Source organism: Nicotiana tabacum, chromosome 5 (genome assembly GCF_000715075.1).
Source record: "Nicotiana tabacum cultivar K326 chromosome 5, ASM71507v2, whole genome shotgun sequence".
Lineage (NCBI taxonomy): Eukaryota > Viridiplantae > Streptophyta > Magnoliopsida > Solanales > Solanaceae > Nicotiana > Nicotiana tabacum.
The window spans coordinates 107568671-107590897 of record NC_134084.1 but is presented as its reverse complement, the minus strand read 5'-3'; the positions used below and the strand labels follow the sequence as shown (position 1 = coordinate 107590897).

General features: G+C 36.6%; 1 protein-coding gene across 9 annotated transcripts; it reads left to right on the top strand.

Moving 5' to 3' along the window:
- The first annotated feature begins 6197 nt into the window (after positions 1-6197).
- On the top strand, positions 6198-15095 carry LOC107817724 (coatomer subunit beta-1). 9 transcript variants are annotated; one of them, XM_075253928.1, is made up of 7 exons: positions 7289-7518; positions 7618-7705; positions 8002-10065; positions 10775-11284; positions 11693-11778; positions 12782-13024; positions 14836-15095. In XM_075253928.1, the coding sequence occupies exons 3-6, from the start codon at positions 8020-8022 to the stop codon at positions 12984-12986; spliced, it is 2847 nt and encodes a 948-aa protein (XP_075110029.1). In that variant the 5' UTR covers positions 7289-7518; positions 7618-7705; positions 8002-8019; the 3' UTR covers positions 12987-13024; positions 14836-15095. The 9 variants fall into 9 exon arrangements, with proteins under 9 accessions (XP_075110022.1, XP_075110027.1, XP_075110025.1 ...); XM_075253927.1 differs by having other exon boundaries at positions 7615-7705; XM_075253922.1 differs by having other exon boundaries at positions 7615-7705; positions 14819-15095.
- The last annotated feature ends 7132 nt before the right edge of the window (positions 15096-22227 follow it).

The following is a 22227-nucleotide window of genomic DNA, read 5'->3' as shown; positions in this document are numbered from 1 at the left end:
TCGTTAATCCTTCTTGATCAAGCGCAAGTTACTGCCTGCCAAAAATGGGTAGTACCGCCGCCAAATGAGGCAAATGTGAAGAAAATGAACTCAAGCATCTTGTCGTTGTTTCTGAAGTTGAGAAAGAAGAATGGTGACAGCCCATTATCGACTACTTATGCTATGGGATACTTCCAGAAAATCCGCGGAGAAGGACTAAAATCTGTCATTGTGCACCTCGCTTCCTTTACTACAAAGATACTCTATACATAAGGTCATTCGAAGGAGTACTCTTACGATGCTTAGGGGAAGAAGAAACACTCCAAGCTTTGCAAGAGGCACATTCTGGGGTATGTGGGTCACACCAGTCTGGATCAAAGCTCCACTTCCATATAAAAAGGATGGGATATTATTGGCCAACGATGGTAAAAGATTGCTTGGACTACACTCGAAGATGCAAGGCTTGTCACTTCCATGCGAATTTTATTCATCAACCTCCTGAAGTGTTGCACCCGACTGTTGCATCCTGGCCACTTGACGCTTGGGGATTAGATGTTGTTGGACCATTGCCAAAGTCCTCTGGTGGGCACCTATACATCTTGGTTGCAACTGACTACTTCTCAAAATGGGCTGAAACTGTTACTCTTAAGGAAGTAAAGAAGGAAAATGTTGCAAGTTTCATCCGAGTAAACATTATTTATCGCTTTGGCATTCCTCGTTACATAATAACGGATAACGTAGAGCCATTCGATAATAGGTTGATGAACAATTTTTGTGAACTCTTTGGCTTCAAGCAACATAACTCTTCGACGTACAATGCTGTCGCCAATGGTCTAGCTGAGGCATTCAACAAAACTCTATGCAACTTGTTAAAGAAAGTCGTCTCCAAATTCAAACGAGATTGGACTGACTGTATGGAAAAAGCTCTATGGGCATATAGGACGACTCACCGCACGCCACCACAGGCGACTCCTTATTCACTCATTTATGGAGTCGAAGCCGTCTTACTTGAGCGTCAAATACCTTCATTACGACTGGCTATTCAAGAAGGGATCACTGATGAAGAAAATGCTCGACTTCGATTAGCAGAGTTGGAGGCTCTTGATGAGAAGAGGTTGGAAGCTCAACAGAGTCTTGAATGTTATCAAGCTCGATTGTCTCGCGCCTTCAATAAAAGAGTTCGCCCGAGATCCTTTCAAGTAGGAGATCAAGTCCTTGCCGTACGAAGACCCATAATTACTTCCCATAAACCTGTAGGGAAGTTCACTTCAAAATGGGATGGGCCATATGTCGTACAAGAAGCTTACTCAAGTGGGGCTTACAAGCTGGTTGATGCAGATGGCATGAGAATCGGCCCTATCAATGGAAAGTTCTTGAAGAAGTATCATCCTTGAAGGTGCCATGCTCCTTAATGTACGAGCCTAAAATGCATGTTCCTACACTCCTGGCCCGCATGAGTCTAAACTGTGTACGCCCCCCCCCCCCCACACACAAAAAAAGAGTCCGCTAGGTTGAAAACTTTGAAAGAGGCGGCCTAGGAAAAAGTTAGGACATAAAAAAATCACCTAGTTTGAACTATGGTATGACTTGATCCCCTTCACCAAGGTACGTAGGCAGCTTAGAGTTTCATTCTAAGTTCAGTCGCATAATTTCAAAAGATACATATTGCCCAATTGTCGTTCGAATGAAGTATGGGTGAATGTAAGATCAAGCTGAAATGCCATCCTCCTGTTGAACTTTGATCTCATTTGATTTAAAGGGGGAAACCCTCCATGGTAAATTGATATCTTCAGTGGGAGGTCAAGTATTTGCATTAAAGTCTAGGGATTCTCTATGTCTTCTGGTTCGCCAAACCTTCAAGTTTGTTGGTCTCCAAGTCCGCCCTCTGCCTTAAAAAAAGGAAAGAGAAGAGAGACGTCAAAAGGAAACACAAGTATAAGGAAAAGATTACTTGGCACAACGTTTCAAATTCAATGAGACTTGAACTCAAGATATTTGTGAGAATATAGCTCTTAAATTTTGATTGATGGCAAGTAAGTAATCTTCCGATCTCGAGGCTTCCATACCAAGATATGAATTTTTTTGGTGAGACTGCGCAAATCTGGAATTGATAGCATGGTGCAATATAAAGTTGGTTTCAAAATATTATCTGGGACGATTCTGAAGTTGTTTGATTAAGAATTTTGGATATGTCCTAGATCTTGAAGTCTAGTTTTCAAGAAGTCAACCAGTTTGTAATTTCGACGTTCCTACACCATGATATGAATTTTTTGGTGAGACTGCGCAAATATGAAATTTTCAACGTAGTGCAATCTAAAGTTGATTTCAAAATATTATTTGGGGCGATTCTGAAGGTGTTTGATTCTAATTTTTGGATATATTTTAGATATTGAAGTCTAGTTTTCGAGAAATTAAATGGTTCATTATTTGGACTCTCCCACGATAAAATATGAATCTTTTGTTTCAAGCGCTTAAAGCTGAAAATTATGCGACTAAGATAAAAGTCGGACAATGTAAAGCAAAAGAGAAGCTGAAACAGTTAAGCCATCGAAGTCTCCAAGTTGAAATCTTCAAGTTCGTCGGTCTTTAAGTTGAAATCTTCATGTTCGCCACCATTCAAGTTGAGATATCTAAGCCCTCCAGGTCAAGTTGAAGTCTTCAAGTTGAGGTCCTCAAACTCGTCGGTCTTCAAGTGGAAGTATTTGAGCCCTCAAATTTTTCACATTGAAACATCAAAGTCCGCTGAATCTCCAAGTTTGTCGGTCTTCAAGTTGAATTCTGCAAAGTCCGCCGAATCTTCAAAGTTTTCCAAGTGTTCAAGTCGACGTCATCAAGTCCATGAAGTCTTTGAGTTGAAGCTTTATAACTTTCTAATCTTAAGGTGGACATATAAGTCCTTTTGCACCTTAAGTCGTTCTCTTTGTGGGTTTGTTCTTAAAAGGAACTATAACTTTTCAATCTTACGGTGGACATATGAGTCCCTTTGCACCTTATGTTGGCCTCTTCGTAGGGTTGTCCTTAAAAGGAACTATAATTTTTCAATCTTTAGGTGGACATATAAGTCCCTTTGCACCTTAAGTTGGCCTCTTCGTGGGTTTGTCCTTAAAAGGAACTATAACTTTCCAATCTTAAGGTGGACATATGAGTCCCTTTGCACCTTAAGTTGGTCTCTCTGATAGTCGGGTCATTTTGAGAGTAATCTCTCTGATAGTCGGATCGTTTTAAGAGTAATCTCTCTGATAGTCGGGTCGTTTTGAGAGTAATCTCTCCGATAGTCGGGTCGTTTTGAGAGAAATCTCTCCGATAGTCGGGTCGTTTTGAGAGTAATCTCTCCGATAGTCGGGTCATGAGAGTAATCTCTCCGATATTCGGGCAAGGATGAGTACCCATCCCTCACATCCTATGATGGTCTTCTTCACGCATGGATCATCTCATTAAACAAGGACACATCCTTCTTGTTTGACCTACAAAAAATGACAAAAGAAGAAAAGCAAAAGAAAAGAAGAAGAAATTACCTTCGCGTCAATGCTTTCGAGTCCACAAAACTAGACTCAAATGGCTAATGGCTTCAAAATACTGCGATTGATGCCTATTGAATGGATATGCAGCTATTTATAGAAGTGGTGAAACGATACTGGAAGTTTAATGGCGATGTGGGATTGGAAATTTGTTAGAGTCCAACAAGGATTTGATATCCTAATTCAACTAGAAGAAAAGGTTACGGTGGTGGAATTTGCTTACATATGCAAATTGAAAAGAGGACAATGTTAGTTCTATTTTTAGTGAACTACGGAAAAAATATCCTAAGAATATGATGATGGCATCAATGTGGTTTAGCTTAATTCCATTATTCAAGTCAAATATATTGAAAATGGACATTGCTAGAAGCTGCATGGGATGTTTTCCATCATAGTTCTTTTACTTCAAGCCTAGTCTTTTAAATTCACACAACAAGTTTGAAGTAGGGGCATTTGTAGGTATATAAATTTTATTAAAATTAAATCCATAAAATAATTTGGACTATATTTTAAATTCAAGATATATTGGTCCAAATATATATTATGGGCTAATATAATTGAATTAATTATATACGTCCAATATAAATGGATTAAATAAATAAGTCTTAATCCATTGGACTAGCCCATTTAATTGGGCTAAATTGATGAGCCCACTTCATTAAGCCCAAAATGTTATTTTCCTAGAGGCCCAGTTTGGTGCCAAATGTCAAATGACATGGCGTGCCAAGTTAAGCGGAAGAGCCAACAGGATCATGCCACGTGTCAAAATGACAAGGCATGCCAAGTCACATTAAAAGGCTAATGAAATCGCGCCACGTGTGCAAGTGACATGTTATGGCCAATCAAATGCGGCCATGTCACACTTCAATTTGATTGGTTGGAAAAAGTTTGTTCTTATCATGACTCCTCCCTTCCACAACTATAAATAGGGGTTTTCATAACCCAGAAAAGATACCAGAAGTTGTAACATAAGCAAGAAAGAGCTCGTAGATCAAACGCTGCAAATTCCTCCACAAGTTTCAAGCTTCAAGCAATCAAGTTCAAGTTCAAGCAATCAAATTCAAGCTCAAGAACAAAGAACAAATCAATTTCAAGCTCAAGAACGAAGATCAAATTAAGTTCAAGTCCAAGCTCAAGCTCAAGAACAAGATCATCGTTCGTGGCAACAACTACATATTCATCAAGCTCAAAGGCCCTTGAATTTATTTACTATCGAAAATAGAATTATAGGAATCATAGAGATTGTATACTCATATTATTTGAAATCAAATACTACAATTGTTGCGATATTTTCGGTCTTAATTTTATTTTCTCAACGCAAATTTATTGTCTACAGTAGGTATCAAGAAAATATGCCTCCAAAACAAGAAGCCAAAAAGTTAATGACATAAATAAAATAAAGAGTTTTCTCTCTTACAATGCACTTATGCATTATCTCATATATATATTATTTGCATATATATATAATGGTAGTGATGTGAGGAAGCTCAACTGTGTATTATAAATTAAACTATTATCCGAAAGAAATTGGTTCACATCTACTTTATATGCACTGACTTAAAATTCCAAATCTAACCCCTTATACACGTATATCTAGAAGAAAAAACGGATTTTTTTGTGCGTCTTCCTGAAGATTGAGGTGTGTATTTAAGCTATACTTTTAAATGGCGAAGCTTATTTTATACAAACAAGCAATCCTCCCAAATAGTAAGACCTAATTCTATTTAAGTCAATATTTTGGAGTTATAAGGAATTTGATCTAACATACTTAAAATGACTTACATTCATATAAGAACGGATCGAAATAGACCAAATAGACAAGGTTAAAGATATTATATATTTTACCGAAAAACTATAAAAATATTAAAGTACCAGACATAAATTCGAAAAATATATTATATTGCAATTACAAATTAGGTTTGTGAAAAGATTGTTGAACATAAATAAGTAAAGATTCGGTTGGGGAATGAAGGAAACCTTGTAAAAGAGATTTGAAATCAAGATGCTCAACTAGTATTTGATAAAATTCTCAAATGAGCTAAAACCATGAATACCTACCTAATTTGTGTTCAATTTTCTTATGTCTCAAAGTAGATTGGAATTGCTAGAATTTTCGGAACGTTGTAGTAACTTAAGGAAAGCTTAAACAAGGTATGTACGGCTAAAATCCCGTGTTTTAGAAATTGAGCTATATTGATGCTTGTGTAAATGTGGTAAGACTGAATTTTGGATTCTTGCTTTGATTGATACTTTACATGAATTGGTGTTGTGACCCTATATTTGTGAAAGATGCATTCCAATATGATCAATGCGCTATTCTTGATAACTTAAAAATGGTGCAAGGAATATGAATCATGTATTGAAATGCTAAGACCATAAATTGAGATTGGAGCTGCATATATTATGTCAAACTATGTAAAACTCTCTATGTATAGAGATGTTTAATCTAATTAATTTGGGAAATAGAGTGTGACCAATGTGCCGATAACTTGAATTATAATTGTACCTAGTGATGTCTATGACATTAGAAAATATGAAACAAATTATGAAATGGTGAAACATTGATAAAAATATACAAACATTAATGTAAATATCTAATGCGACAGTTCAATTGCCAAGAATTCACAATCTCATCCTCATTACAAATTCGAATACTTAGACTCTATATTTCAAAGTGTAAATTATGAGGGGTGATCCATATTTTTGTATTTTATGTGAGGCTAATCAAACAATAATATTTCTCCTCTTTTTCTTGTTCTTAATAAGCTAATCTTTTTATTTTATTTTATGTTTTTTCTTACAGTAGTTTTTAAGCTTTGCTCCAGACTCGTTACAAATACAAAATACCAGACTCACTCTGCGGATCTCGCAGATCTGAGTAAAGACACCAAACTTTCTCCCTCCTTAAAACCACCCACCCTCCGATCACCATTTCTCCCGACTCCCCTTTTCCAACCTTACCCTCAAATACCCACAAATTCCTCATTACCAAATTCTCTTCAAAAGATTCACTTCGATTCAACCATTTCTGCATTTCTATCCGGTAAGTCATTTTTTTCTCATTCTAGATTTGTTTCTCTGTTTTATTTTACGGAATTTGATTGTTAGGGCTATTTGTCTTGTTGAATTATGCCGCCGAACTGCACTGTTTAGTTTACAATTCGGAGTCGGTAGATTCGGAAGTAGTATACTAGTATTATGTTTGCACATTTATTTATATATGTTTTTATTTAAAATGTAATCCGAGTTGAAAGCAGAGGGCTCAGAACCAAACTTGTTGGGAAGGGTTAGATCCGCCTATGCTGAGCTGAGCATTAATGATATTGATTAATTTTTGGATTAAAAGTGTTGGGTGATTCACTTGTATCATTTAGCTTGATGCCCGATGCATAGAGCTCGCTGTATGCCTGATTCAAATAGCGTTACTCCATCTAATTTGGAATTGCGCATTGTTGATTGATTGATTGGTTGACATTTTCACATTTGATTGATTGGTTGACATTTTAATCCACATTTGATTGATTGGTTGACAAATATGCCTGAACCAAACTTGTTGGGAAGGGTTAGATCCGCCTATGCTGAGCTGAGCATTAATGATTTTGATTAATTTTTGGATTAAAAGTGTTGGGTGATTCACTTGTATCATTTAGCTTGATGCCCGATGCATAGAGCTCGCTGTATGCCTGATTCAAATAGCGTTACTCCATCTAATTTGGAATTGCGCATTGTTGATTGATTGATTGGTTGACATTTTCACATTTGATTGATTGGTTGACATTTTAATCCACATTTGACTTGTGGAAGAGTAAAATCTGGTACTAGGCTGTGGTGATCTAATACCGCTGTACCTCCTCATTCTGCTGGTAACATTTATTATAAATCTAACAAACTTTGTTAAAAGTTTAATTTTTAATGACGGTGGTGTCTGAGCCAGCTTCCCTGCACCTCGACTAGTCCACCGGGTGCCTGCTACCTCCCACTAGCACAGGGATCGTGTAACTCTGTCCACCAAGGCATACTGGTACTTTTTTATTTTAATTTTACTCTATAGGTAGGTATCGACGGGGCTTGCGTAATGTAGTTGTAGTTAAGGCTGAAGTAGCGCTTTTTATTTTAGAAGATCTACTGAAGTACCAAAGGCGAACGGGGCTCCCAGGCCGGGACGTCTGGCAGAATGCTTGGCCTCCTGCGTTGGAAGCGAGGCATAGGTAGTATTTTTTTTTTCCTTCGCTGAGATTTGAACCTGAGGCATCATGGTTTTCCTCCCACTTCATTGACACTGGATGACACCCCATGGGAAAAAATTGACTTTTCTGAATGGCTTTGTTCATTTATAATCAAAGAATCATTGTTGAGTAGTTCTTTATATTGAACTGCCTTAGAGTAATTTAAATGTTTTGACTAAACTAAAGTTGGACTCTTTTCTGACCTTTGCAACTTTATTCTCTCTTGTAAAAAGTTATAATATGTTATCTTGAAGCTTATGGGAAACTTTAAGTTTCAGGTAAGCAACTAGAATAAAATGGAGAAGTCCTGTTCTTTGCTGATACACTTTGATAAGGGGACACCAGCTCTTGTCAATGAGATCAAGGAAGCCCTCGAAGGGAATGATGTTCCTGCCAAGGTTGATGCCATGAAGAAGGCCGTCATGCTTTTGTTGAATGGTGAAACACTACCCCAGCTATTTATTACTATTATTAGATATGTCTTGCCCTCTGAGGATCACACGATTCAAAAGCTGCTGCTTCTGTATCTGGAGACTATTGAGAAGACCGATTCTAAGGGGAGCATGCTGCCTGAAATGGTCCTAATTTGTCAGAACTTGAGGAATAACTTGCAGCATCCAAATGAGTACATTCGTGGAGTTACTTTGAGATTCCTTTGTCGGCTGAATGAGGTTGATATAATTGAACCTTTGTTTCCATCTATTATGAGCAACTTGGAGCACCGGCATCCGTATGTGCGGAGAAATGCAATTCTTGCTGTCATGGCTGTTTACAAGCTTCCACAGGGTGAGCAGCTCCTGGCAGATGCACCAGAGAAGATTGAGAACGTCCTTACCACGGAGCAGGATCCATCAGCTAAAAGGAACGCATTTCTGATGCTTTTCCAATGTGCTCAGGAACGTGCTGTCAATTATCTCTTGACCCATGTTGATAGAGTATCTGATTGGGGTGAGTTACTCCAGATGGTTGTCTTGGATTTGGTCCGAAGAGTTTGCAGGACAAACAAAGGGGAGAAAGGGAAGTACATCAAGATAATTATATCACTACTTATTGTCCCTTCTGCTGCTGTTGTGTATGAATGTGCTGGGACTCTAGTTTCTTTGTCTTCTGCCCCAACTGCTATAAGAGCTGCAGCTAATACCTATTGTCAACTTCTACAATCTCAGAGTGACAACAATGTGAAGCTTATTGTGCTTGATAGACTGAATGAATTGAAATTTTCTCATAGGGAGATCATGGTTGATATGATTATGGATGTCCTCAGAGCGCTTTCAAGTCCGAACCTTGACATCAGGAGAAAAACACTTGACATTGTTCTTGAGTTGATCACCCCCCGTAATATCAATGAGGTTGTTCTCACGTTGAAGAAAGAAGTTATGAAAACCCAGAGTGGTGAACTTGAGAAGAATGGTGAGTACCGTCAAATGCTTATCCAAGCCATTCATTCCTGTGCTGTTAAGTTTCCGGAAGTCGCAAGTACAGTTGTCCATCTGTTGATGGATTTCTTGGGTGATAACAATGTTGCTTCTGCAATTGATGTGGCTGTTTTTGTCCGTGAGATTATTGAAACAAACCCAAAATTAAGGGTTTCCATTGTGACAAGGCTACTGGATACTTTCTACCAAATTCGAGCTGCACGTGTTTGTTCATGTGCCCTTTGGATCATTGGAGAGTATTGTCTATCTCTTTCTGAAGTTGAGAGTGGCATTGCAACTATCAAGCAGTGCCTTGGTGATCTACCATTTTATTCAGTTTCTGAGGAAGGTGAAGCTAATGATTCTTCGAAAAAGTCTCAGCAAATAAACTCCACTACTGTTTCATCTAGAAGACCTGCTGTCCTTGCTGATGGGACATATGCTACTCAAAGTGCTGCCTCTGAAACTGTTTTTTCACCCGCGACAGTAATTCAAGGATCTTTGACCACTGGAAATCTGAGATCCCTTCTGCTAACTGGTGATTTCTTCCTTGGGGCAGTTGTTGCTTGCACCGTGACTAAGTTCATTTTGAGATTGGAAGAAGTTCAGCCATCTAAAGTTGAAGTGAACAAAGCAACAACTAATGCATTACTGATCATGGTCTCAATGATACAGCTAGGGCAGTCTTCAGTTCTTCCACACCCAATTGATAACGATTCCTATGATAGGATAATTCTGTGCATAAGATTGCTCTGTAACACTGAGAATGAGGTCAGGAAGATCTGGTTGAACTCTTGCCATGAGAGTTTTGTTACAATGCTGTCTGATAAGCAGCTGCGAGAGACAGAAGAGATAAAAGCAAAGGCTCAAATTTCTCACTCTCAGCCAGATGACCTCATTGATTTCTACCATTTGAAGAGTAGGAGGGTAAGAATCTTCTATTTGAACATTATATGTTTGATTAACAAGGAGGTTCCTGTAGCTCTTTTCTCATACTTCAGTTAATATATTTGTGAGAACTATCTTAACTGACCACTAAATCGTATTATGAGGGTTTTATCTGTAATCCCTACGGTGTATTCGTTATGCTTTGTAGACCTTGCGTGGATGTAGGTTTCTTTGCTATTTTATCTCAATTTTTCACCTTCCTGTCACAACCTTCTAAGAAAGGTGCTTTAAGTGTTATTTCACCATCCAAAGACAGACTTAGCTTATTTCCAGCTTTTCCAGAGCTTTCAAATTTTGCCTCTTGTTTCTTGGACTACTGTTTCAATCACATTAAGAAAATCATGCATATCACATTGCATAAGTTTCTTTAAGCATCAAGTCTCAAAAGTTTAATTGAATATGAATACCAGCTGCGACTTCAATTTTAGAGTGCAGGTCACTCAAAAACTAAAACAGCTCCTTTTTTTTGATTTTTTTTTTGGGGGGGTGGGGTTGGGGGGTGATGATGTACCAACAGCTCAAATGTTTGCATTTGAATTGTTTCTTTTTCTTTCTTTAATATATGTATCTTGAGTCGTTTCTACATAATGGCAGAGCTAATCTAGTTAAAGGTGGTGTTTCGTTTTTTGGTGCTTCAATGCAGTTGAAATTTATTCCTCCATGTCATAAATACATTTCTGTTTGCCAGGGCATGAGCCAGCTGGAGTTGGAAGATGCAGTCCACGATGATTTGAAACGTGCCACTGGAGAATTTGTCAAGGATGAGAATGATGCTAATAGACTAAATCGGGTTCTGCAACTCACGGGATTTAGTGATCCTGTTTATGCTGAAGCATACGTGACAGTTCATCATTATGATATTGTCCTGGATGTGACAGTTATTAATAGAACTAAAGAGACCCTCCAGAATTTATGTTTGGAATTGGCAACAATGGGTGATCTCAAACTTGTTGAGCGTCCACAGAATTATACTCTTGCTCCTGAGTTAAGCAAACAGATAAAAGCAAACATCAAGGTGTCTTCAACTGAGACGGGCGTAATTTTTGGGAACATTGTTTATGAGAGTTCTAATGTGCTTGAGCGGACAGTGGTTGTGCTAAACGATATCCATATTGACATCATGGATTACATCTCTCCTGCAGTGTGCAGTGATGCTGCTTTTAGAACCATGTGGGCAGAATTTGAGTGGGAAAACAAGGTAAGATGCTGTTCCTTGCTATTTTACCATCATTGAATTGTTCTTTCCTGGTATTCAACTCATTTTTTGTTGGAGAAATGAAAATGAATATTTGGTATGGTCGTTCTTTGTTGTTTTTGATGATTTACAATCTTATGGTTTGGTTTATGTGGGATCAAAATTTAGGTTATGCATGGGTTTACTAAAAACTTCTATAGATTATTAATGGCTTGAAAGTGATCTAGTCCTCAAGCTAATTTTGTGAATGTTGATCTCTTTATGGAGTTTATTGATTAATCAATGCACTGTTTAGTCTCTAAACTTTGAAATAATCTCTTGTTTGTCCTACCATCAACGTTGCGGAGCAATGTCCGCATGAATAATATGTATAAGCACTTGAGAATGAGCCACTAACTGTCTGCATTGCAGGTTGCTGTCAACACTGTCATTCAGGAGGAAAAAGAATTCCTTGACCATATAATCAAATCAACCAACATGAAATGCCTTACTGCACTGTAAGTTATCCGCTTGCCTCCTCTAAATATGGACGGTTGGTGCTTGGTTTTTATGTCTGTGTTTTCTAATTTTTGATTTTGTCATGATTGATACCCATACCATCTAATTCTGGATTATTGCATTTCCCATTTTTCATAGTCCAAAGCTGTGATACAGAGAACTTGTTTTGGAGACAATTAGTAAAAAGAAAAGGTAAGGTATTATCTATCGTAACAAGACCTGTAGCCCTAGGGTTATTCTGCTGTATAAACTTAGAAGTTCATTATTGATGAGAAACGTGTTGTGTTTAACTAAGTGTTTATTATTTTCCATTACGGATACGAAGAATGTGTGCACATAAACAAGTGTCTGGGTTTCATTTTCTTTTTAAGTCTACTTGTGTGAAAATCTGGAAGTACTTAAATGACTCTTCATGTCTATCATGGTGTTTGCGTATGGCTGGGATTAGATTTGTTTAGGAGTACTCTTCTAACCTCCTTTAGGATATTAGGACCATTGGTTTCATAGTTGCTAAAACAGTTACTGTTAAGACCTCGGAGCTTTCCAAATGATAGGTAGTCTCAGAAGTCGTGAGAACAGAGTATCAGGGGGGATCTGTCTATTCCAATTACAGGTTTTACATTGCGCACCCAGAAAAGTTTTGGTATTGGTATATTCAGAAATTGTGAAAGAATCTTGAGTTGGATAGCACATGTTACTTTATCAAGGGAAAAGTGGTAAACTTGACCAGATTGGGATCATACTAGTTATGCATCTAGGGTAAATAGGTAGTTGTTATTGGAGTTTAGCTTCTTCTTTGTACCATTGTTTTCTTTCTCTGTTGGATGTAATTTAACCGCTTAAAATGAGTTTGTTAAATTAATGGCTTCAAACTCCACAATGGCCTTCGGGTTCATTTTTTTCTGTTACTCATCTGGTTATACTGAGTAATGTCATTTTTTCTTGTGATGCATGGCTTTATTGACACTATATCTCCGGATGTGCTTTCATGCAAAATTTCAGGTCTGCTTTGGAAGGGCAATGCGGGTTCCTTGCTGCTAACTTGTATGCAAAGAGTGTGTTTGGTGAGGATGCTTTGGTGAATGTAAGCATTGAGAAACAAGCAGATGGTAAGCTGAGTGGTTATATTAGGATAAGGAGCAAAACGCAAGGAATTGCACTTAGCTTGGGGGACAAGATAACAGTCAAGCAGAAGGGAGGCAGTTGATCAGGTCAACCGGAATTTAGTATGACCTGGATATGCCGGTATCTTATATTCCCCATCTTTAAAGAGATTTTACAACGTTATTTGGTTTTACCTTATGTTTTCCCGTGATGGTTAAATTAGGTGGCCTTTTCTTATGTAGTTTTTGTTCAGAAACTAATTCTATGGGTACCTATTATATGGCATGGCTTCAGCAAGGCATAGAGACTGAAGTAGAAATGAATTGTCTATTATATTTGTTATAGAAGAAAATATCGAACTGTTGTTTGAAAAAGTTGATATAAAGGTAAAAATATCCCATTACCGTTAAATATCCAACGAATGGGCTTGATGTCTGTGAGAGTTGTATAGACAACAACAAACCCAGTATATTCGCACAAGTGGGGCCTGGGAGAGTTGTATAGAACACTTTTTAAAGGGCAATACTTGGAAGGTTTGATCCTTATCAATAAAATAACAATATACTTGGAAGCAGTGATAGCTAAAATACCTATGTGTGCATTTTTTGTCTAAACCCTTTTCGGGGTGGTGGTGAATTCTGCAGATCATGATCGTTCTATTAGCAGTGACAGCTAACATACCTATGCATGGGTGTCATTTTTGCAGAAACCCTTATTGGTAGTGGGTTCTCTGTCTTTTTAGCATGTGCTATCTAAAGGATATTTGAGGTTGAATTCGTCGTTTTGCTGCTTGGCTGTGGGAAGGCAAATGGTATTTGGAGGAATAGACAAGGCATGATTTTCTTCTTGATGAAGTGTAGAACGGGGTTGTCTTTCCATTGAGCCGGGGAGACAATCCAAATCGTAATCAGTGTTCATTATTTGATTGAGCACGATGTGGTCTGCTAGTCGCGTTAAACCATTCAAAAGAGTTTTGTCAGCCCCCAAAAGTGCTTTCCTTCTCGCGGAAAGAAGATGTTTAGTTTTTTTGTCTATCTCCTTTACCTATCATATGGTGAGTGTCTAAATTAGAAAGTTTTAAGAATTCAACTTTGGTCCCTTCTTTAAGTCTTCTGAAGTCCAATTCGGAAAGCGTTGGAATATGTTTATATCTGAACATGGGTATATCAGTATTAATCATCTAGAAATATTGCAGCTCTATACTGCAAACTGTTTGCCTCCCCCGTTCTTTCCCAACTCCTTAGTGTAGATAGGAAAATCTTTTTGGATTCTGATACTCTTAAGGTAAAATTGCTCTGTTTCCTTATGGTGTTCCATGGATTAGGTTTACAGATACTTACGTGTGGATGTAGCTCTGTGACAGAACATGCGGGTGCAGCCACTACTTTTGGCTTCAATTTATATGTTTATATCTATCGTTACCAAAGAATAGTGGAAACAGTGATATCACTAGTTTAAACTAAACTCGCCTGTAACTTGGATGCGATGGAAACTTATGGATCGTTTTGTTCAGACTAATTTAGATTATATTACATGGATCTTATGGTGAATAACAATACATAGATTGTTATGCGGTGGATAATAATACGGGATTGTTATGATATTAAAGCCAAGAATTATCTTATTATTACACATTCTCATTTCACCATTTTTTCCTTCTATAAAATAATACAATGATTCTCACTTAAGTTATACAGGTACTAGTAATCGGAGATTAACATTGAGGAGTTGTATGCCGGAAACCAAACGATATACTTATAAAGCGAAGTTTAATTAATGCCTTGATTGTTTTATTATATGAACAGACTAGCCCTTATGGTTTTAAGCCTTTTTCTAATCAAATTTTTAACTACCTGCTAGGCCTCAGTTTCCATCTCTTTTATATCTTGACGTCTGCTTTAGATACAACCTCATTAATTTCCTCATAAATTGCAGATTGTTATAAATTGCAGATTGTTACACTTGAATTTGAGGCTCCTCCAAATCCCCCATTTTGCAGCTTGGTGGAGTGCTGGGGTTATTGAGAGAACATGTAGAGAATATAATACTGCACTTATTCTTAGGTTCGGATATAAGAGATTCAAATATTTTATTTTCTGTGAGGACGGTTTTTGTAGAGAAAGATTTGAAGAAATATTGCATTATTTTGACATGTTTTCAAGCAGAAGTTTCTGCTGAAGTTAATTCAATTTCTCTGTTAAACTGATTCAAAGGTCTGTTTGTCCTGTTCATTCTTTGTCCATCTCTTTATTATATGTTGTTTACCTACTCTATCGGCTTAAGTACCTCGTCATTTAGACATTTATGACATGAAAACTGAAATAGATTCGTCAATTTCAATGAATATTCCATTTACCTACTCTATTGGCTTGATTGTGCTTGCACACAACCTTAAAGCTCAAATTCCTGCAGTGGTAAAAAATACTAAGTGCTTCCTTCCTATTTGTTTAAGTTTTGGTGGATAGAGTTCCAGATACATGTATGATGGTGAAAGGTAACCGATACCTAGTACAATTGAGCCTGTACACAACCTTAACACAGATACCACAGTTAGAAAAAAGACATGTCAATGGCTGATGATCACTACAAGATTGGGAGGAAAATGTCTACACATGCTTTAGTAGTGAAAGGAGAAAAGGAAACAAACAAAATTAATATACGAGTTAGAGTACACTACATCCAGGAAAAAAAAACTCACTATCCTCAAATTCCCAGCAGAAATGTTGATATACCTTTCTCGGCCTTTTGGGTAAGAAATCAGTTCAATTCCAACTACAGGTAAGATGTTCATAGTGCTACTAGATGTTCAGACTTGGTCTAGTAACACACTTTTAGCAACACAATGGCTGTACTCCCTTAAAAACCAAGTACAACAAGAATCTTGTTGCTTCATATTCAATGATGAAGCTAGCAATGGAGCCATGAATTCTGATACGAGAATTCAGAAAATAGTACGAATGTCACATCTAAAATGTGTTTGGACATGAATTTTGGATGAAGTTTTGACTTTTGACATGTTAAAAAGTACTCTCTTTTTTTCCAACTAAAAAGGGGGCATTTGCATCTATACCCGCTTTTTGGATCACGTTTTAACTTGTACCCGCTTGGCAAAAAAATTTGCAAGCGTACCCACTTTTTTGCGTAACTTCAGCATCTGGGCCTGAAGTAGCAAAAGCAATCACGCAAATTTCAGCATTTTAGTAGACGGGCCTGAAGTAGCAAAAATTGCTGAACCAAGTGTGCTAAAGTTTTTGTTTGTAATTGCTGAACTTAAGCATTCTAGTGTTGAAATTTTGTTCTCTATTTGCAGAAGTTTTTATTTGTAATTGCTGAACTTAAGCATTCTAGTAGCTGAAGTTTTGTGATGCTGAAGTTATTTAGTTCATTTGTAAAAACTTCAGCACTAAATAAGCTGAAGTTATTTTGTCCTGGATTCATTAGTTTTGTCATTAAGCTTTTTCAAAAACTTCAGCAGAAGATGCTGAAGTTATTTAGTTCATTTGTTTTACTTCAGCACTAAATAAGCTGAAGTTTTTTTGTCCTAGATTCATTAGTTTTGTCATTAAGTTTTTTCAAAAACTTCAGCATAAGATGCTGAAGTTATTTAGTTCATTTGTAAAAACTTTAGCACTAAATAAGCTGAAGTGTTTTTGTCCTGGATTCATTAGTTTTGTCATTAAGCTTTTTCAAAGACTTCAGTAGATGATGCTGAAGTTATTTAGTTCATTTGTAAAAACTTCAGCACTAAATAAGCTGAAGTTTTTTTGTCCCGGATTCATTAGTTTTTTCATAAAGCTTTTTCAAAAACTTCAGCACTATATAAGCTGAAGTTATTTAGTTCATTTGTAAAAACTTCAGCACTATATAAGCTGAAGTTTTTGAAAAAGATTTCTAACATACTAGATAAATAATCACCTTATTCTTTCATAGTGTATTACTACTATAAAATAATTAGATTGCCAACAATATCTAAATCATAAATTTTTGAAACAATAAACGTGAAAAGAACAGAATTATCATGAAAAGAATCACTAAGTGTGACCTTAAACTTCCCGTACGTTAAAATATTCACAAATTATTGTCTACTAACTTACGTAATTATTTATAACTTATTTTTAAATAATCTGATAAACATACTTATGACAATCATCCCATGAACTGAAATTTTATAGCAGCACCAACAACAGCAGAAGAAAGAAGAAGAAGAAAACGAAGGAGGAGAAATGGGGCTGAAATTATTTAAAAAGTGGGTACAAATTAAAACTTTTTAAAAAATGGGTATAAGTTAAATGATAGCGACCAAATAAGGCGCCCCCCCGTGCAATTTTTACGCTAAAAAGTCCCAAATTGTCATGATTTGGCCCAAAAAGAGGTCTCAAGCTATATAGCTGACGTTTGGCCATAAATTGCCAAATTTGTTTTGAAAAATTCAATTTGGGTGAAGTTTGGTTTGAAGATGAAAATGTGTTTGGATATCAGTTTTCAAAACATATTTCACTTTTTTTTTTTGAAAAAAACATGGAACGTGACTTAACCCACAAGTTCTAAAAACAATCACAAATACCCAACAATACATTAATCAATAATATTCATTATCATTATCACAAACCATAATCCTGAACATAAATAAATTTGATACAAAATTATCATTTTTATAATAAACTACATAATACACTATCAAATGATCGAGAAGACGAAACAACATTGTTACAAAATAATAAATGGTAGGCTCTTTTATAAAATACGAAAGTTTATGACAATTTTTAAAAAATGTAATAGTAATATTTTGGGCCAAATGGTTTTGGGATTTGGGTTTTGAGTTTTGAAAATTTACCAAAATATGGATAAAATTTATAAACAAACATTTCTTTGCCAATTTTTTTTTAGCAAAATCTATGGCCGAACGGGTCATATATTTGGGATTTGAAGTTTTGGTTTTCAAATCTTCCAAAAACTAAATAATTCTATAAACAAACACATATTTGAAATTTTTGTTTGGAAGAAAACTTCCAAAATTTATGGCCAAACGCCTAGTTAGATTCGAACAAATGGTATAAAACAACTTCTTTGTCACCTTTGTCATTAAATTCCAAACTTTTCTTACGTCAACGGAAATCAATTTTTTTATATATACATGAAATGTATTTCACCCTATTTGGATGATATAATTTTCCAACAAGAAATTTCAATTGGTCTCTTTCATGCAATCCACTATTTACCCTCCAAAATACATCCCAAATGTTTACATCTTGTTCATAATTCAAGTTAACCAAAAGTAGAGCAATTGTAAAACACTATATGAAGTGCAGTGTGTTCCATATGTCTGAGGTTCCCTTCCCAGTTGTAACAGCAAAACCTGCAAAATGTTCCGCATCTCTCGTGGCACCCCAAACAAATGCAAATGTGCAGTGCAATATAACATCATTTGCATTTTTACTACAGCATTTTCATCTCCTTTTATCTAAGAAGATACACAGCCAGCAGCGGAGCTAGAGTGCTAGCAGCAAGTTCGGCCAAACCTAGTAGTTTTAGTTTGAATTATGTAGTATTTGTCTTTAAATTTTTGTTGAAAGTATACAAATAATAACTTAAAAAGGATTAAGAATTTTGAACCCATAAACTAAAAATCCTAGCTCTGCCGTTGAGGCGAAGGAGCACATAGAATCATATGGAAATGGTAATGTGGAGTCAGCTATGTTTTCAATTGAACACAGGTATACACAATAATTCACCTTTTACCATGAAAGTAGAAGCCAGAGTCCAGAAAAGTACAAGCTGATAAAAAGAATAGGTTACTGCATACTATTATACTAGACTTACCTGATGCTGAAAACAAACATTTTAATAATATAGTGGCGGTTCCAGAGATCAAACAGAAAACAAAAACAGAAAATGAAGCAAATCACTAGAGGTCGAACCAATACATGGTTGGACTTAGCAAGATAATGCAAATAAATATGGGCATACCCAAAATTTTGGCAATTACCTAAAGCCATGCTTGATTTATTTTGCTCAACTTGAGAACAAGATAATTCAAGTCCCAACATTATCACGGTTATGGAACAATGAAGTGTTTTCATCCATAAATTCAGAAGTTGTCACAAACACAAACATACTCCAAAAAGGCAGTTGGACCTTCGTTTCTCCACAGTGATACTAAACATTCTTCGTAGTATTTGTAAAATGAATCTACTCACAACCATGTAAAATGACGAGAAAATAAAGCAAGCATGTTCTGGATAATATACTAACATAAAAATAAAGGTAACAATGTACTCAAACCAATATTGATAATGGGCAATTTAGCTGATATCAAATTAATGTTTTGGCCTTCTTCTCTCCACAAAGACTTCTATAGATTCATTGCATTTCACCTCTTTGTTTTTATGTTAATCCCTCGGCGACCCACAACCATTCAAAATTATGAAAAAAAATAAAGAAAGCATGTTCCAGAAAAATTTGCTTAAATCAAAATAAACATAACTTTACACAAAAATGAAGAAGAAAAAAGATCTATTTTACTATGAGATGGCGGCTGAGGGAAAGAACCCTAGCTTTAGAAGATGCAAGATTGAGGGATAAATAGATAGAGCTTTTATCAAAATTGCACTAGAGCCCCTTACACTTCTAAAGATTTAGAAATTTGTATCCTTGATTACTTCTTGTGTCAATTAACCCCAGCCTCACTGCCCCCAGCATTTGGTTCTAGGCCCATTTTGTTGGTTTCTGGTTATGTTAACTATGATAAAATTTAACTTAGACTTGATGCATACATCAAATTATATTAATTTATTTTAATTAAGTGTGTAGACAATAAATTTGGTTCGAGAAAATAAAATCAAGACCGAAAAATATTACAACAATCGTAGTATTTATTTCGAATATTTGAATGTTACAATCTCTATGAATCCTCTGATTCTACTTTTCAATAGTAAATAAATTCAAGGGCCTTTGAGCTTGATCTTGAATATGTATTTGTTGCCTTGAACGATGATCTTGTTCTTGAGCTTGAACTTGATTGCTTGAACTTGACCTTGAATTGTTCTTCGTTTTTGAACTTGCACTTGATTTCTTGAACTGGAACTTGAAGCCTGAAACTTGTAGAGAAATTTGCAGCGTTTGATCCACGAGCTCTTTCTTGCTTCTTGTTATAACTTCTGGTGTCTTTTCTGAGTTATGAAGACCCCTATTTATAGTTGTGGAAGGGAGGAGTCATGATAAGAACAAACTCTTTCCGACCAATCAAATTGAAGTGTGACATGGCCACATTTGATTGGCCAGAACATGTCACTTGCACACGTGACATGATTTCATTAGCCTTTCAGTGTGACTGGGCATGCCTTGTCATTTTGACACGTGGCATGATCCTATTGGCTCTTCCGCTTGACTTGGCGTGCCACATCATTTGACACGTGGCATCAAATTGGGCCTCCAGGAAGATGACATCTTGGGCTTAATGAAGTGGGCTCATCACTTTTAGCCCAATTAAATGGGCCAGTCCAATGGATTAAGACTTATTTATTTAATCCATATATATTGGACTTATATAATTAATTCACTTATATTAGCCCATAATATTTATTTGGACTAGCATATTAAAATATAGTCCATATTATTTTATCGATTTAAATTCGATAAAATTTTAATGCTTACAAATGCCCCATACTTCAAGACTTGTGTAGACATAACCTTTAAGACTAGGCTTGAAGTATTATGAAGCATCATCCTTTCTTCTCTTTCTTTTTCACGTAAGATTTGGCCAATTTACTTTAAAAGTAATAATGATAACTCCAAAGCTTGAAAAACCAAACTTTCAAATTCCAGTCACGTTGAACATTGTAATTGCTTGCTTATGTTCTATTTTGAGTTTGATAGAACAAATCTCTCTTTTAATTGTGAATCACTATATACGTCGAGTGCATGAGTTTGCCACGTAACTTAATCCCAAACCTCCTGTATCACTGCACCATCACTATCCAAATCTTTTTAGGAGGGAAACTATGAATATAAGACTACACTTCGAGTCCTTGTCCACGACAACTTATTTCTGCCGCCTTTACACCTATCCGAGTCCTTTTCGAAGACATATTGTTGCAACGTCCCACATCGGGAATTAATTTCCAACAGCCACTTTGAGAATTCTATATAAATCCCATGCGCTCATCTTTGTTCAGTATCAATTCGCATATTTGCAATCTATTTGAGTCTAGTTTTGTGCACTCGGAAGCATTGACGCGAAGGTAATTTCTTCTTCTTTTCTTGTGCTTTCCTTGTTTTGTTGTCCTTCCCCCTTTTTTTGTCCTTTTTTTTTGTAGGTCAAACGAGAAGGATTTGTTCTTGTCATTTTGTTCTTGTTTAACAAGATAATCCACACATGAAGAAGACAATCTTGGGGTGTGAGGGGACGGGTACTCATCCCTGCCCAAATATCAGAGGGATTACTTCCATGGCCCGACTACCGGAGAGATTACTCTCAAAGTGGCCCGATTCTTGGAGAGATTACTCTCAATGTGGCCCAATTCTTGGAGAGATTACTCTCAAAATGACCCGATTCTTGGAGAGATTACTCTCAATGTGGCCCAATTCTTGGAGAGATTACTCTCAAAATGGCCCGATTCTTGGAGAGATTACTCTCAATATGGCCCAATTCTTGGAGAGATTACTCTCAAAGTGGCCCGACTACTGGAGAGATTACTCTCAATGTGGCTCGACTATCGGTGAGGTCAACTTAAGGTGCAAAGGGACTTATATGTCCACCTTAAGATTGGAAAGTTATAAAGCTTCAACTCGAAGACGACATCGACTTGAACACTTGGAAAACTTTGAAGATTTGGCGAACTTTGCAGACTTCAACTCGAAGATTCGGAGGGCTTGAACAATTCAACTTTAAGACCGATGAATTTGAAGGCTGAAACTTGAAGACCGACGAACTTGAAGACTTCAACTTTGAGACTTGGAAGGCCTAAATATTTCAACTTGAATACCGACGGACTTGAAGACTTCAACTTTGAGACTTGGAGGGCCTAAATATTTCAACTTGAAGATCAATGGATTTGAAGACTTCAACTTTGTTGATTTCAAGAAAACTAGACTTAAGTCTCACTGAATTTGAAACGTTGTGCCAAGCAATCCTTTCCTTAGACTTGTGTTTCCTTTTGATGTCTCTCTTCTCTTCCCCTTTTTTTTTAAGGCAGAGGGCGAACTTGGAGACCAATAAACTTGAAGGTTTGGCGAACCTGAAGACATAGAGAATCCCTGGACTTCAATGCAAATACTTGACATCCTCCTAAAATCGGCCCATCGAAGATATCAATTTACCATGGAGGGTCACCCCCTTTAAATCA